Here is an 18,848-nt window from a genome sequence, read left to right on the forward strand (position 1 = left end):
AATTGTTTTTTTTTTTTTTTGCTAGGGGCTTTACGTCGCACCGACACAGATAGGTCTTATGGCGACGATGGGATAGGAAAGGCCTAGGAGTTGGAAGGAAGCGGCCGTGGCCTTAATTAAGGTACACCCCCAGCATTTGCCTGGTGTGAAAATGGGAAACCACGGAAAACCATCTTCAGGGCTGCCGATAGTGGGATTCGAACCTACTATCTCCCGGATGCAAGCTCACAACCGCGCGCTTCTACGCGCACGGCTAACTCGCCCGGTCTTCCATTGTTTATTCGCAATTTCAGCTTCCTTATTAGAGGATACAGGCTTCACTATTAGGTGCTCCAACGTTTACTGAGTTGATGACATTGATCGATGCAGATACACTTTCGAAAGTATTATTATGTTTAAGATGATATTGAAGACTTCCAGTATTACTGAAATATTTTCCGCATTTCTTAAAAATACTGTTTTACTTTCCTTCACCTTACCACAATAATTTGGTTCAAATCCGAAACTTCCTCCATGTTTTTCTCGTATCAGTTCATACATCATATTTCTAACTGAAATTCACAAACGCTTAACGTGAATATATATACTCTCTTCATAATGAACCACGCACATGAATCGAGGTTTTAAGTTATCATTTTTCTTATTGCGTCTTTCTAGGAATTGTTACCTGTCTATTCGCACATTACCTAGAGATTCCTGAAAATTCCCTTATGACAGTTCCATCAGGTACCTTCCCCACCGCTACAAATTATGTCAACTGGTTGTGTTTTGTAAATACCTGAAAATATAATAAAATGGCCTGTTTAATATATTTCCTTTTCAATAGTTTGTTAAAGCAATGGTCCTAACCCTAGTTTTAGAAGAATCCAATTAAAGGAGGTATTATTGCTATTACCTTTCTGAAATATATGAACATCAGCTTACTTTAATGACCTGTCAATCATACAACACTTCAGGCTAGCACAACAACTGCAAATATAAATAAAATACGCAGGTTTCGTGCCAAGAAGAAGAGTTACTCTTCCTTCGCCATATTACACTTTTAATTGGTTTTTACATAATTTGTAGATTAATCGGTTAATCAGTTCGATTATTCGATTAATAGAACAGCTCTACTATTAACCAAATTATTTTTCATTCTTACCTATTACACCCTAAATATCCGGGGTCCAGTGGTAATATTATTATAATAAATTATTATTATATTATAATTTTAAGTATGATATACAGTACACTGGCGGAAAATATATCCAAACACCACGAAATAAGGAATGTGGAATACGGAAATTTTGGCAATATATTGGTTGAGGTAACATTTTTAATGGATTAAAGGTACAAGAATGCAAGTTAATATCCGCGCGGGAAAAGTCACCGCAGATGTGCCATTCTGGTCCATTAATAGCCAGTGTAATCGCCTGATTATGTCGTACAAGTGTCGGATGTCAGTTTGTAGGATTAACTTCCATGCCTGTTGCACTTGGTCGGTCAATACAGGGATTTTTAATGCCGGTTGTGGATGACGGTGGAGTTGTAGTCCAATGATGTGCCGTACGTGCTCGATTGGGGAAAGATCGGAGGATCAAGCAGGCCAAGGCAACATGTCGACACTCTGTAGAGCACGTTGGGTTACAACAGCGGCATGCGGGCGTTCATTATCCTATCGGAAAACACTCTCGGGAATGCTGTTCATGAATGGCGGCTGAACAGGTCGAATCACCAGACCGACGTACATATCTGCAATCAGGGTGCGTGGGATAACAACGAGAGTGCTCCTGCTGTCATAGGAAATTGCTCCCCAGACCAGAATTGCCGGTGTAGGTCCAGTGTGTTGACGCCGCAGACAGGTGGAATGCAGACGCTCACCTGACCTCTTTCTAACCAACACACGACCATCGCTGCCACCAAGGCAGAACTGGCTTTTATCGAAAAATACAACGGACCTCCACTCCATCCTCTTATGAGCTTTCGCTTGACACCATTGAAGTCGCAGACGGCGGTGATTTGGTGTAAGTGGAATGCAAGCAGCAGGGTGCCTGACTCGGAGCTGTGCTTCAAGTAACCGATTTCGAACAGTTCGTTGCGTCAATATGATGCCAAATACCGCTCGAATTGCTGCTGCAGATAGAGTCAGCTGCACCACAGCCATAAGCTGAATACTGTGGTCCTCCCTCTCGGTAGTGCCAAGGGGTCATTGCTACCATTACGCATCCACAGTGGATGACATTCCTGCCAAGCCGTTCTGCAACAGCGTGGAAGGAAAATCCACCTTCATGCAACCATATTATACTGCAGTGAGCTGATGATACTGGCCTCTTCATCGATATAAAGGCATTCTTTATCTACTCACAGTCACTACGTCCAACCTCACAGGTAACTAACGTTCTTTGACAGTACAACCCGTTTTTAAAGCAAACCTGATATGCATCATCATGGGGCCGCTACTACCGCCACGTTAATGCGATTTGCGGGAAATTTGAATCAACGTCATATTTCACATGTAACGTCGTTAATCTAGCACAACCTGTTCTTGGTGTTTGGAAATTTTTTCGCCAGTGTATTTCCTTTATTCGTCTCAAAATATCAACAGGAAATGAAACCCGATTTACGCACTTAACCAACTCACTCACTTTCGTTCCAGCCAGTTCATTCAGGAGTAAGTTCTTAGATGTTGTAACTGAATTTATAATCCTATAAAATGCAATCATTATACTGTTTCTGGTATCACTATTTTGCTTACAGATCACCTACACCGTTGGGACCATGACCGATGGCCCAGCGCTGGGAGTATTCCTAATGGGATTCTTTCTACCGTTTGTAAATACTCAGGTAACAAACGTTATTCTAACTGTTGTATAGAAGATACGTTGTATTTAATTCCATTATATTTCAGTGGAATAACCTGTAAAATTATGAAGCTAGTTTTCAGTAATCCTTGACGTTGATTCTCCGAATATGAAAGTTTAATACGTTACGGTGTGACGAATAGCACTAAATTAATATCAAACAAAGTGTAACATTAACCATTAACTACTGATGTGAAATTTCTGTTTCCTGCACAGTTATGTATAGTCCGAGGAACCTGTTGAAATTAGTAATTACGGACATTTTAGTATGTAATAATTTAATTACAAAAATATTCAACAAGCCAGAAATTGAAAATGAAACCCTTATTAAGACTGGTATAAAATTTGCAATAAAAAATATATCACAAATATTTCACAGATACACGCATTGTAATGCAAAAATTTTCACACAAATATCACCATTATTATTCCGTCTGGCGTTAGGTCCCCCTTGATCGCCTCCATTCTTATTTAACTTTTGCCTTCCTCTTTATTTTTTCGTATACTCCTTCCGTTTTACCGCCTAAGAAGTAGAGTCTTCTTCTTCTTTGACTTTCTTTCCTGGTCCTAACTTTTTCAAGTACATTTCCTCTTAAACTGTATCCCATCCTGTATTTTTTTGGTCGTGCGGTTAGGAGCATGCAGCTGTGAGCTTGCATCCGGGAGATAGTGGGTTCGAACCCCACTGTCGGCAGCGCTGAAGATGGTTTTCCGTGGTTTCCCGTGTTCACACCAGGCAAATGCTGAGGATGTACCTTAATTAAGGCCACGGCCGATTCCTTCCCATTTCTAGGCCTTCCCTGCCCCATCTTCACCATAAGACATATCTGCGTCGATGTGACGTGAAGCAAATACCAAAAAAGGTTTTTTATATTCTTCAAGATCTATGGCATCCTTCCTTCCTTTTAAGCTTCCTTTAGCACCTATTCGTTCTTCACTCTATCGCCCCAATTGATCCTTTCCATTTTAACCACATACATATCTCAAACGCTTCAATACTTATCTCCCCCACTTCCCTCCATACGAAGCAACAATCCTCACCAATTCCTTCGCCAGACGATTCCTCACATTTTCAATTAAGCTACCACAAAGCAGTCTCTTCCATCCCATAAAAGCTTATCTAGCTATTTCTATTCTGACTCTTGTATATTGTCGACACTGAACGTTCTCTCCTGTCAGGCTTCCCAGATACTTGAAGGCCGAAGCCTCTTCTATTACCTCATGTTCTCTTCTATCACACACTTAACTATTTTGTCCTTTTAACCTATAACTATCTATTTTGTTTCCCCTTTATCCAATTTCACTCCATATTTCTCACATGCCTCACTTAGATCACTTAACACTTCATTCAAAGTCCTTTCGCTATCTGCTAAAATCACCATAACGTCAGGAAATCCAATGCATTCATCCCATCTTCCACGAATATTGATGCCCCTTTTCCCACTCAAGCACAAACCTACGGCTTCTTCCAAATATACACTACCGTGTAAAATTTAAGGACGAAAGTAACTTTCGCATGTTGTAACATAGCTAGGTGAAACTTGAACCATACATAGGTCGAACTTCTATATAATGGTCCGGTATTTATTTATTTCGTGTCAGAGTGTTGAGAAAATTAAAAATGTAAATAAGGTATTATATACAAATAAAACAGAATACATTTTATGTCACAAAACATGTTTCACACAATGTCTGCCCAGAAATGGGCAACAGAAATTCCCTCTTCAGTGGCTTGAATCAAGTCTTGAAGTGTACAACGAACAGGGCAGGACTGACCGTCATACAGGTGTTGGGTAGTTTGTTGCTCCCCACAATCGCAGAAGTCTGACTGATCTTTCAGGTAACCCCATTTTTTTAGGTTATCCTTGGATTTACCTACTCCACTCCTCAAACGATTAAGTGCCTTCCAGGTTGTCCATTCCAAATGATGACCAGGGGGTGGAGATTCAGAAGGCACCATCCAATCAGAAAGATGCTCCATTTTTGCTCGCCACATATCACAACGTGCTGTTCTTGCTGGTTTATCCAGAGCCTTGGAGACATTGAGGAAACTTTTCCTGGACAATGGTCCGGTAGGCAACTGAAAGGAATATGCGATGAGAAAAACAGAAATTACATTTTTATACAGAGACAATAAATTGCACGTAATTCACTGCGACTCATTGTGGACCCCTGGAAGGGACATGGTCCTTAAAAGGGTGCGTGTTCATAACGGACAGGGATACATGCTCTGCAACGAGCTAGCCATAAGACTAGTAAGGAGTTCTTGTGGTAGAACTATAAATCCCACCACCAGCGTGGTTGAAAACTGCTGGATGGTGTTGATGCATGTGAACGTGCTGCCATATATCTGGCCAACATATCCTACACGTGCTCGATGTTATTTATGTCGAGGGAACGCGCAGGCCAGTCCATTCGCTGAATATCTTCTCTTTCCAAGAGCTCCCCCACCTGCGCTGTACGATTTGGCCGTGCATTATCATCCATAAAAATGTCAGAGGCGAATACACCCCTGAAAAGACGCACATGGGTAAGGAGTACACTGTCGCAATAACGTTGACCGGGGGTGTCCCCCGTTCAAAGATTTGGACGTCGGTACGCTCGTGCAACATTATACCTAGCAACACCATAAGCCTTGGACCACTTCTCACCAAATGAGGATACGTCTAGAATCACTGCTCAGACTGAATCTGCTCTCATCTGAGAAGAGCACGCGACCCCACTCCTCGTCGGTCCAGTCCTGGTGCTCTTGTTACCATCTCAAACGGTGACGCCGATGTGCGGGTATCAACGGAACACAACGTTATGGTCGTCTGGCAAAACAGATCACCCCCATGCAGTCACAGTACCACTAGGCATCGTGAGACTGGGTGCCTTTCAATCCTGTCAAATGTGGTCGCAATTGCTCCGCTGTTTGACGTATCGGACACCTGCTGCTGTAGTTGACCGTGGGCGACCCCCTCTTCTCCTTAGGGCAGCATTGACTCTGGTTTGGAATGCTCTCCATGCACGCGAAACAATGTTGTGAGCAATACCAAACTCCTGCGTGACTTTCGTCACACTTCGTCCTTGTTCCAGTTTCCCGATTATTCTTCCCCGTGTGAAGTCATCGAAATGTTGTAATGAATAACACCACCGAAGTGCACTGTAACAGCTCGCTGATTGACTCGCACTGTCTTGTCCCGCTCCTTTAACTGCCTCGTTATGTAGGGCCAGACACATTTGGGGCTATAGTCGCGCTGACCTCGCGCCAACATCTGACAACATGTTACGGCGCTTTCGTTAATTTACACCGAGTGGTTGATATCACATGTTGATTTACCAATTTAGTTGTTAGGTTATTCACGACAATATAATATTAATGGGGTTGGAGAGAGCCAGCAAACCCTGTCTAACACTTCTCCAAATATTGCTCTCTTGCAACGTCTCCTTTAATGTCCGCACTCTTGGTTTCTGGTTCATGTATACATTCTTGATCAGACTTATTCCTTTCCTTTCCACTCTTTTTCTTCTCAAAATATCCATCATATTATCCCATTGCAATCTATTAAATGCCGTCTCTGGGAAAATGAAGATCCTCCGTGGTTCAGGCGGCAGCGCGCCGGCTTCTCATCACTGGGCTCTGTGGTTCAAATCCCGGTCACTTCATGTGAGATTTGTGCTGGACAATGCGAAGGCGGGTCAGGTTTTTCTCCATATACTCCGGTTTTCCCTGTCATATTTCATTCCAGCAACACTCTCCAATAACATTTCATTGCATCTGTCATTCATCAATCGCTGCCCCAGAGGAGTGTGACAGGCTTCGGCAGCCGGCACAATTTATATCCTCGCCGCTAGATGGGAGCTTCATTATTTCCATTCCTGACCTTGTCGCATGATTGGAAACAGGCTGTGAATTTATTTATTTCAAGGACAATAAATACGGATGTTTCTTTCTACCCTCCTCTATGTGTTTTTCTTACCATTTTTAGTAGACCAATACATTAAAACTAAAATGACGTGTTTATAATAGATATTATGATGTACTAACTAAATAATACAAGCAGAACATCATAGCAGAAACACTGAATAACCTGTGACTAATAAATTTCTTCTGAGGTAAAATATGATTGTTTTCCCTGCCTCTTCGCACACTACAAAATAAATACAAAATACAAAATAAATGCAGAACACGTGATTTGTTTTCTTTCTTTGCAGGAGGACAAACATTACAAGGTTTCCTGTTATAACTCTATAATGTGACTTTAGTGGAACTCTTTAAATGCAAATCCACTTTAACGATCGTAACTACTGCCTGTCGTTAGTGGATCCAGCAAGGTCGCTGGGAATACACGTCAGTAGTTAAGGGTTGAAGATGCTTCCTACTCAAAATAATAATGGTTTACCAAGAAACAATGTCATGAATAGAAGACATTACGCATTCTGTTTCTGTTCAAATATATAATTTGGTTTCTGAATAAAATTATACAATGTCTTCTTCATAATAATACATTTTTGTTATAACAGCCTCCCTTTTTCAGGGTGCGCTGGGAGGTGCTATTTCTGGAATGGCATTTTCGCTCTGGATAGTGCTGGGCTCAGAAATCGCTGTCGCATCAGGTCATGCAAGATACAAACACAAGCCGATGTCCGTGAAAGGCTGTCCAAGTAATTTTTCTCTTCCAAATTCAACTCTAGTCACATCATCAGCTCTCGACAGCAGGTAAATTTTACGATTTTCCAGTGTTTGACAGTGATACACGTTCTTCATCTGATGATTACATATTTACTTAATACAATTTCTTGCCTAGAGGTTAAACATCTAATAGAAAGGGTTGAAACACACTATCTAGGTATCTTGTTGATCAGTATATCAGCGACGGTTTGCAAAGGAGGGCGTGATAAGTGGTGGAGAGTAGTTTGGGTGAAAACCAATGTGGTTTCAGAGCACAGAGGGGTTGTCAGGAACATATTTCCAGTATGCGTCATGTAACTGAAAACTGCTACACTTACTTTAATGTTAATATTTCGTATATCTATAGAAGGCATATGGCAGAATACCGAAAGGATATCTCTTAGCCATGCTGGGAGATTCGGGAAGATTTTTACAGGAAACCGAAATTATCTGTGTTCATAATTGAGACTCTGTTAAAAATTATGGTATAATGAGTTCGCGGTTCAGAGTACATACAGGGGTTAGAGAAGGCTGCAATACTTCAATTTGGTTGTTCAAGGTTTATATGGATCACATACTAAAAGGTACGAAGTGGCAGCTAGGGATTCAGTTGGACAAAAAGGGAGCAAGCAGTTTGACCTATGCCGACGACCGGGTCTTAATGGCAGACTGTGCTGAAATCCTCAAATCGAATGCATTGCATATTGGGAAGTGTTTCTATGAGTATTACATGAACATCATTTCCAAGGTTTCCGTGAGAAAACCTAAGGGTACTAAACGTCATGTTGAGAGTATAAAACTGAAACAGGGGATAGGTTAGGTAGGATAGAAATTTATAGGTCATGGGGAGGGTAGGAGAAGTATATAGAGAGCAAGGGGACGACGGTTAAAGACATTCTTAATGATTTAAATGTGGGAGGTTTGGAACTAGATTAGGTCACAGAGATGGTTTACAAATATAGGATTTTAGAAGTATTTAGAATATGTATTACCCCAGAAAGTTAGTACAGTAAGTGAAACTGAATCTTTTTTTCTTTTTTTGCTATTTGCTTTACGTCGCACCGACACAGATAGGTGTTATGGCGACGATGGGACAGGAAAGGCCTAGGAATTGGAAGGAAGCGGGCGTGGCCTTAATTAAGGTACAGCCCCGGCATTCGCCTGGTGTGAAAATGGGAAACCACGGAAAACCATCTTCAGGGCTGCCGACAGTGGGGCTCGAACCCACTATCTCCCGATTCCTGGATACTGGCCGCACTTAAGCGACTGCAACTATCGAGCTCAGTGAAACTGAATCTAGGTGCAGCACAACTGATGCAGTGAGCTCGCAATTGCAGTAAACAGTATTCAGTAACAAAATAGTCAGCTCCTGGACGAAAATTTATTTACACTGGCCTGTTTTCAGACCGATGCTTCTGTACGGGAGTGACAGCTAGGTGGGCTTAGCATGTTTCATAAGTTGGAAGTTATAGTTTAAAATCTGCTTTACGTCGCACCGACACTTATAGGTCTTAAAGGGACGATAGGGTAGGAAAAGGTTACGAGTGGGGAGGAAGCGAACGTGGCCTTAATTAAGGTATTACCCTTACATTTTCCTGGTGTGAAAATGTGAAATCACCGAAAACGATGTTTAGGGCTGCCAACAATGCGGTTCGAACACACTATCTCCCGAATCCAAGCTGATAGCTACGTGACCAAAACCGCACAGCCTTTTATCGGAAAATTTGAAGTCATGAACATGAAAGTAGTGATTCCTAATATGAACAGGTAAGAATAATTGTAGGAGGGTACTCATAATGAGGAGATAAAGGCTAAGTTAGCAATGAACCCGATGGATGAATCTCCGTGCACAAACCACCTTCAGTGGTGGATTTAAGTGAGGTGAATGGTAGGGGATAGATTAGGTAGGATAGAAATGTATAGGTCATGAGGAGGGTAAGAAAAGTATAGGGAGAGCAAGAGGACGACGGTTAAAGTCATTTTTATTTATTTGAAGGTAGGAGGTCTGTTGTGCTTAGTTGTTGTTTTAAGGAGCCTAACATCCAAGGTCATCCGCCGGTAGGAGGTTTAGAACTAGATTGGGCCACAGAGATACTATAAAAAATACAGGATTTTAGATATGCCTAACTAATACACAGAGGACTGCAGACTGAATACCGCGAGTATAACTGTCTATAATGAGGATTCATATGCGGTTTAAGCTTATAGTCGCACTCAAGTCCTGGTGTTGATGAGTTATGAATGCCCTAGGAGTAGTGGATGTTGCCTTGTAGGTGTGAAAATTGTAAATCATGGATAGCCATCTTCGGATTCGAACCTACCATCGATCAAATGCAAGGTGACAGCTACGCAACTCGAAACGCCCAGGCAGCTTTCTCGGTCCATTAAGATCGAAGTTGTGCTTCTGAAAGAATTTACGTCCCACTTGTTTTTTGTTACTGAATTCAATACAGGTCTGTATAACACAATATTCTTTAAATATATCTCTAAATGGTTCACTTCAGTGAGTGTATTGACAGAAGCTACGTATTATTTCTTGATATTCAGGTAAAAATGAGAAAATATAACCTTCCTCATTTAAACAAAAAATGTCTTAAGTATCGTGCAACTGCCAAATAATACTTGAACTCTATGGAGACAACCACGGTAACTGGAAGAGAGACGATAGATATCACGCGCAGCCGGCCGGAAGCATGTGACGTCAGTGGACTCCAGTCTGCCACGCGTGTGCTGAGCGCTCCACTTATCTTCCATATTATAAATACGTTCAAGTTCTTATATACTATTTTCACATGATATCCACTAGTATATTGCATAAAACTATTATTTTGTTTGTTTGTTTCGGTAAATATTGCAGATCTATGTTTTAGTGTTCCTAAATACCGGAAATTGTAGTATTTACAGCTCCCAGTTACTTGAAAGAATTCAAAATAAGTACCCTATGTACGTGTATTTCTATCTGAATTTTCTGTTGATGCAGAAAGTTTGGTAATGTTTTGGGAAGGAACTGTTCCTTTTTTTTACAAGCGAGTTCATATTGTAAATCATATTGTAAGTCAGAGGGAAGAAAGTGATCGGATCATATACCTGCCATTTTATCAATTAACACGTCTTTTATTTTACATAATCTGCCTACTGTTTGAGCAGAGTTGGGTCTTTTGGGAACTATAAAAGGACAACTTACGGTTGCTATGTGTTTCTAGGATGTTTTAACACCCTGCAACCGTACAGCACGAAATTTTAGGAGTAGAAACACGACTCATACAATGAAATTCATTTCACTCGCGAACGATACGCAATATTTCACGCATTTTAAAACATTCGCAAACTTCGAAAGTAATTAAATAATTGAATAAATAATGTGAAGATTGCAGACGAACAGCAACGTACCAAAATTCTCTGCTTGGAATGCAATCACTGTCACCAAAATGTATATAGAAGGACATAAATGGGCAAAACAATTTGTAGTATAATGGGAGGGAGAGTCCAGTGACGTCACGATCACGCCAGTCTACTGCGTATCCGTCTGGTGACGCCTACCGTCTCTTTTCTAGTTACCTTGGAGACGACGATCATTAAAAAACAGTCTGAAATTTGATTTCCTAGGTATTTAACCGGGGGATCTGAAAGTATTTGAAGAGAATTCTGTGTCACTTTCATGTAATCAGATCTTATTTTAACCTGTTGATCGAGTTAAGTTGTTGTTTGAATAATAAAATATCGTGGTTGTGTCTACAAAAATCACTATGTGAAATATGCTAGCTTAGAACGTTGATAGGTAAGTTTCTGTCATCTCAGGTTCGACGTTGTGGGAATATTTTCAAGGAATTCTTCCTCTTCATAATATGTGTGTTGCGGGTCAGTAGTCAGTATTTCTCCAAAATATATTATCACATAGAGGTTTTCGCAGGCGCAATGATGATATATTCCGCAGAGAACGTATGACAGACTTTTTGCGGGCTACATTAGAAAGTCTTGCCTCGAAATCTCGATGTAAGTTTATTCCCTATTTATTTACTGTTGGTAATTTTTAAAACTCTTTTAGTGATATCTTCGTTATGTATCGACTATCCTCCTTCTGGAACGTCCCGTTGTGCTGTGTGGTAACTATTCTTGTGGGAGTGGTACTCTCCTACCTTACAGGAGCTAACGACGTTACAACTGTAGACCATAGACTTCTGAGTCCAGTCATCAGGAAGTTCGTCCCCAAATCCAAGATCACAGCAGAACACGTTCCGCTCAACCACTATACGGTGAGGATTACTTTTTATTTCTAGTATGTAGACCCTTGCTAACAAAATACTAAACCACCTTATTGTGACAGAACACCATTCAGAAGATGGACGTTTCTGGTTACTTTTTTGCTACTTATTTAATGTTCACTGACACATGGAATGTTTTCAAAGGCGGAAGGACGGGAAAGGTCTAGAATTGACAGTGACCTTAATTTTGGCACCAATTTTTATTTTTTAGATTAATAACTAATACCGCTCTAGATTTAAGAAGCAATAACTACAGATAAAGCATTGTACTTTGAACTGACTGATGTGCACAAAAAGCTGGAGGCTCCGGGTCCGACTCCTAGCCAGGTCGGGGAATTTCACCTGGATCTGAGGGCTGGTTCGAGATCCACTCATCCTACACAATTACAATTGACGGTGATACAGCGGCCCTAGTCTAGAATGTCAAGAATAACGGCCGGGAGTAATTGTGCTGACCACACGACACTTCGTAATCTACAAGCTTTCGGGGTGAGCAGCGCTCGCTTGAGAGTCCAAGGCCCTTCGGGGCTATTACGCCATCGGGTTTGTTTTATTTTTGATGATTATAGAAAATACTCTCGTTTCATGAACAATAACAATTACGTAACAAGGAATATTTGAACATTCTCGGATGGTAACAGAGAAGTTAGGTAGCGGGTAACCTGTTTTGATATTTTGTACGTTGGTGACTAAACGAGAAGAAATGTATATTGTCTCCAATAATTTTAAAATCAAACCAGAGGGCAGAGAGAAATTTATGCAAGGAATACCACCACTACCTGAGGGTAGTGGACATGTCTAAAGGTACGTAATATACTTTAACTATTATTTTCCTAATATGACTATATTCCAGAAAACTATATTATTATTATTATTATTATTATTATTATTATTATTATTATTATTATTATTATTATTATTATTATTATTATACCGAGTGATTTAGTCGTGTGGATAGGGTTGTGTAGCTGTCGCGAGTGGTGGTTTCGAATCTCTCCGTTGGCAATCCTGAAGGTATTTTTCCGTGGTTTCCAATTTCCGCTCCAGGCAAATTCTCGAACTGTACCTATATTAAAGCTACGGCCAGCTCATTCCCAATCCTTACCCTTATCTTTCCGTCACCGAAAGCCTTTCGATGTGTTAATGCGACGTTACCCCCTCCCAAACCCCATGGCACTACAGCACTTGAAGGTCCTTGGACTCCCAGCGACCGTTGCTCAGCCCGGGGGCCTGTAGATTACGAGGTGCCATGTAGTCAACACGACGAGCGACGTCAAACCACTACCAAAATTTTAATTCTTAAAAATAAGCTACCTCTGTGGCGTAGTGGTTATTGTGATTAGCTGCCATCCCCGGAGACCCGAGGTCGATGCCTGGCTCTGCCTTGAAATTTGAAAAGTGCTGGAACGGTGTTTACTCAGCCTCGGAAAGTCAACTGAGTAGACAGGGGTTCGATTCCTACTACAGCCATCCTCGAAGTTGTTTTCCGTATTTTCCACACTTCTCGTCCAGGCAAATGCCGGGATGGTACCTAACTTAAGGCCATGGCTGCTTTTTTCAACCTTCCTTGCTTATACCATCCAAACTTCCCATCCACCACAAGGCTCCTGTTCAGCATAGCAGGCGAGGCCGCCTGGTTGAGGTACTCGTCCTCCTTCCCAGTTCTATCCCCGTGACACAAAGTCTCTCACTCCAAGACACTGCCCTTGAGGCGGTAGAGCGGAGATCCCTCACTGAGTGTGAGGAAAAAAACAATTCTGGATGATTAGCGGACTGAGAAAGAAAGATTATTAAAATTTAATTTTACAATATTATACAGGATGATCAAAAACTCCGTTTGTATTTGACGAGGTAATACTTCACGGAATGTTGGAGGTAGGCAGGTATTAAATGACACACATGGTTGGCAAGACAGGGGTTTTTATTGACACCTACGGATATGCTGTACAGTCCTTTTCACAACATTGACCTTCGACTACAGGAATTGTAATGAATGACGGCCGACATGTTGAGCATGTCTTATAAAGAACAACGTCTTTGCTAAACCTCGATTGTTATGTCAATTTTTGCTTGTGTCTCATATGAAGTGCCATCTTTTGGTCATTTTGTGTACTTTATTTTGGTGTCAATAAAACTCCACGTCATGCTAATCATGTGTGTGAGTTATTACCTCTTTACCTCCAACTACCTCTCGATTACTGGATACTGGCCGCACTTAAGCGACTGCAGCTGTCGCGCTCGGTCATTCTGTAAACTATTGCCTCGGGAAGTGATAACGTAGACAGTCTATTATAATGTGTGCATTAAAATACGCTGTGAACTTTGCCGTATCATACCAGAATAACTCTGCCGTCGTTCGACCTGTGTTGCATGAGGTATATTAATGCGCAACACATATCTCGGAATTGTCGAGGTTTTCATTTAAAATGCGCCTGTATAAGATTTTTGTCCCGTAATATGCCTGGTCTTGCAGAAATTTGTATGTGCAGTAGATTTGGCATCAGAGCGCCCCATTTAATGCGTAATCTCTTTTAAGGTAGAGAAGCGCCATAGTTACTTTTGTTTCCTCTAGCGTCCATATTTTAATCAATCAGCACTGATCTGCATTTAGGGCAGTCGCCAAAGTGGTGCCCAGGTTGCAAAGAATTTGAAAATGTATTGAACATTTCTCTTGGTGAATTATTTTAATCCGTAACTCCCCTACCTATAAACGAACACTTCCCCTCTTTGTTCCCTTCAATTCCACTTCACCTTCATATTAAGATTTTTCTACTTTTAAAAACAGCACTCAAATTTATTTGTCTACTAATCTCATTCCACGCCATCTCTCCACAAACAGCTTGGAACCTACCACTTAGTCGAGCAGCTCGTCTCATTTCTCCTAAGGCTTCCCAGCCCAAACTTTGCAACATTTTCGTAACGCAACAATTTGTCGGAAGTTACCAGAGCAAATCCAGCTCCTTTTCTTTGGATGTTAAATCAAAGAAACCCTACGAACCTTACATGGTGCAGCATTACTTACGTGACACATAAAACTTCATGAACTGATAAACCTACAATGGGAGTACCGATAAGACTTGGCCGGAAGATATTTGTAGCGACATGTCCATTGAACTTAGGAACTAGAAAGTGAAGATGAAATGCGCGGGGTACTGTACGAAGTTCAACAGCCCCCCCCCCCCCCGCCAGTGGCTTAGAGTTCATCCTGGTACTTGAAAACGTCGCGTTTGCGACGCAATAAGAATATTACTAAAATGCAAACGTCACACGCGCGATGCATTGTAGATGAATTCACTTAATCTGACACAACATCATTTAGCTTTCACTTACGCTATTATAACAAGTAAGATTGTGAAGACAAAGCTTCAAGTCTTCCATCACATATTCCTCACTATTATATCCCTCAAATGACTCAGTCAAAGTCAGAGCAGGTATAAAGTCAGCTGCCCTTTTCACATTCCTCGCTGTTGTTGTTAGTTTCTGCGAATACCTTTCCTTACCTTTCGACCAATTATTCAGTTTATTTTTATATTACTTCTTTTGAAGTCTAACTCTGGGGTGCAGACCTGTGAGGCCTGACAGGAAAAGAAAACTCTCCCAGAATGACTCCTAGTAGTGCTCAGCGGCTGGCGGAAATGTGTGCAGCTCGGAACTTCTGATTCCTTTTGGTTTATGTTTCTGCATTTATCCTTGAGAACCTAATATTTTTTTAACTCGAAGACATTTTGCGTGTTTTTTATATAGGAAATTTTTAAAAAATTGACTGTTATCATTTTGGTGAACTTGAAAATATGAGAAACGGAAACCAATTTAGTTTTGCACACATTTGATCACCTGGTAAACACCAGATAAGTAAGTAAATTATCTAATACCTATAAGTTATGAGAATGTTAATTAAAGGTTTCTGGGAAATATGGTGTGCTTCATGTCTAATATTTCTCTGTCTAAGCGTAATTAAGGAACAAATGTACGAGCATTAGTAAATGGCCTGGCATTTAGGGAAAAACACTCTGCAATTCTAGGATTAAGGGTGAATATGAAAATCCACAACTTGTTTCCAGTCAATTGACCGGGCCAGAAAGGGAATGAATGAAACTTCCATCTAGCGGCGAGAATGCCTAAGCCTGTCGCACTCCTCTGGGGCAATGATTAATGACTGACACGTGAAATGAAATGATATTGAAGAGTGTTGCTGGAATGGAAGATGACAGGGTAATCTGATGTACCCGGAGAAAAGCTTATCCCTCATCCGCTTTATCCAGCACATGGAGTGACCGGGATTTGAACCACGGAACCCAGTGCTAGGAGGCAGGCTCACTGCCGCCGGAGCCACGGAGGATTGGGTGACTACATTAACGTTGTCGCTAAATCATTTTGTGATATTTCCCTCAGGACTGATTTGATGGAAGAATTTAAAAGACATTACGCAAAGTAATTCTACTCTCCATAATCAGAAAGTTGTATTTACTCTAATATGTAGTAATTATAATAGTCATTTTGCTTATAAATGTTTGTTTTACTTTCAGCCTGTCGAGTTGCAGATCATTCCTAAGGATACAGACGTGGACGGAAGGACGGATAATCTCTTATTACAAGACGGAAAATTATCTTAACATTTTATAAATACGATAAAATCTTTATGTACTATGTATATTAGATGGATTATTAAATGTAGTAGTGCGAAACATACAGCAAAATCTTCATCTAATCGATCTGGTACTTTCCAATACTTCTGGAGTACTGACGTTAGGTTCAGTACTGGAATTCTAATCGAGGTAATTATGAAAGGGAACAACGTGGATGAATCAGCTACATCTCCAAGTTTATAAATGTAATAATCAAACAATAAGATAACCTCTGTGAATCGTTGAGTTTTGTTTACGTGTTACATCAACATAGCATTTTTATTTATATTAAAATTATTATTTCATTAATTAAGGTTTTCTTCTGCTTTATATAGTTCTGTAAATGTCGCCATAATTCAGATGTGTGATACCAAGAAATTGTCGCAATGTAATAGTCCGAACCCAGGACATAACTTTCTAGTACATTCGATAAAAGGAAGCATTTTTCCTAAAAGTATAACAAAAATATGTTTGTATTAACTTAATTTAACGTCATGTACTAAAAAACTGTAGATATAACGTTAAAGCCTGTATGTTCAGGCCTTTGCAAGTTATAATACCATCTTACTGCTAGTATACTGTAGCCAGAACAATTGTTCACCTGTGATATTGGCATAAACATTAGCGTTCTGGCCTACTATAACCCCTAGAAGTTATGTTACACCCGCTTCATTACGAAAGAACGGATTAGACAGCACTCCTACCATTCAAATTAGTTTGCAATCTAGCCTATTGCTTAAACATCCAGAATCTAATAATAAACTAAGCATTTGTGTAACATTCGTCCTTTTCAGAGCCAAAAGCGAAAGAAAGAACCCTATGGTACTGTCTACAAATTTCGGACTTCGTGCTGTATTATTCTTACAGCTTTGCGTTTACAGAAGATAGGGATAACCATTTCCTTACCTCTGTCTACTGATATGCATAATATAAAACATCCTCTCTGTACTCAAATTATGGCCAATAACAGACATATAATACCCTAAAATTTTGAACAAATCCCCAGGAACACAATAATGGAAAAAAGTATATATTTTTGGTGGACGTCATATTCCCAAAATGTTCAATCTACCCGTCTGAAAAAATTCGAAGTAAAGTCTCTCATCCAATTTGCAAACTCTATTTTCTCTACCAGAAAATATTGCGGACTTTAGTCTCTTCATCCAGGATGTTCATTTTACTCTTTAAAACTACGGATTGTCTGAGAAATCCGCGAAATATGGCAAGCCACACAAATATACCTTTTATTTACATTTTCTATGATTTTGTATATAGATTATCAGTATTAATACCTCTCTCTTTCTAACTTGTAACCTGGATCATTACCATTTATATCATTTCACGTGTGATAAGTTTATCTCCTCTTGCCTTTTGGTACTTAAGATTCTAATAAAGAACTAATCGGTAGTTATCTAATTTGTGCATATTTCATCCTCCCACCTCTTTTCTTCTTTTTCGTACAATTTGTTTTAAGTCACACTGACACAGATAGGTTTTATGGGGGGAGACCCAGCTTAACAAAGGAAAAAAAAATAGGTTAATATTCATTCGATTGTTAAATATGCTACAATTGTTGTCGACAATTGCTGCACATATCCCAGTATTGGCACGCTTCCTGGCAACCATAAACAACTTCAATAATGTCAGAATTTTAATAATTCAAAATAATATTCAAAATTTCCCGCCTTTTTAACAATATATCACTGTTTCCCTTATAAATTCCAAGTTTACAAGATTTTTCGTACTTTTCCTTTTTTAAAGTGTGTATCAAAACTCCAGCTACAAAATGAACCTCAATCATTAACATAGACTGTGATTTGGATTTTTGTCGCGTTTTTATTCCGAGCACCAGAAAATAAAAATAGCGTTTTAAATAAAAATGTTATATAAAATCGATTTTAAATCTTATTGATCTGAATGAGGTACAGACTGTAGTACAATATTATGGGAGGAAACTCTGAAAAAATCATAATTATCCATGAATCAGTGACAGAGTTATGAAGGAAACCGTGATATATTGTTAAAAAGGCGGGAAAGTTTGAACATTTTATTTTAAAATGTTATAATTAGAATTTTGACATTATTGAAGTTGCTTCTGATAGCTCTTAAGCATTCCAATCCTGGGGTATGTGCAGCATTTGTCAACAACGTTTGTAGCATATATAACAATCGATTGAATATTGGCCTATTTTCCCCGTGTTGAGCTAGGTCTCACCCCTTATGTCGACGATGGGACAGGAAAGGACTAGGAGTGGGGAGGAATTGGGCATGGCCTTAATTACGGAACATCCCCAGCATTTGCTTGGTGTGAAAATGGGAAACCACGAAGTCCATATTCATGGCTGCCTACAGTAGGGCATGAACCCACTATCTACCGGATGGAAGCTCACAGCTCTATGACCCCTAAATCTACGTTCCACCGACCTCTTAGTAAATATTAACGCTAATGGTTTTAACAAAAGAG

The 18,848-nt window shown here is 40.1% G+C and overlaps 1 protein-coding gene across 2 annotated transcripts in view; it reads left to right on the forward strand.

The window, feature by feature from the left end:
- Positions 1-16,988, forward strand: part of LOC136867450 (sodium-coupled monocarboxylate transporter 1) — a 124,226-nt gene extending 107,238 nt beyond the window's left edge. The window contains exons 12-15 of one of the 2 annotated variants that reach the window (XM_067144656.2): positions 2,740-2,826; positions 7,364-7,545; positions 11,543-11,750; positions 16,286-16,988. In XM_067144656.2, the coding sequence (XP_067000757.2) occupies positions 2,740-2,826; positions 7,364-7,545; positions 11,543-11,750; positions 16,286-16,372 (564 nt within the window). In that variant the 3' untranslated portion in view covers positions 16,373-16,988. The remainder of the gene's footprint in view (positions 1-2,739; positions 2,827-7,363; positions 7,546-11,542; positions 11,751-16,285) is intronic. The other variant, XM_067144657.2, reaches the window with a different exon arrangement.
- Positions 16,989-18,848: the final 1,860 nt, after the last annotated feature.

The sequence above is a fragment of the Anabrus simplex genome, chromosome 3 (genome assembly GCF_040414725.1).
Source record: "Anabrus simplex isolate iqAnaSimp1 chromosome 3, ASM4041472v1, whole genome shotgun sequence".
Classification (NCBI taxonomy): Eukaryota; Metazoa; Arthropoda; class Insecta; order Orthoptera; family Tettigoniidae; genus Anabrus; species Anabrus simplex.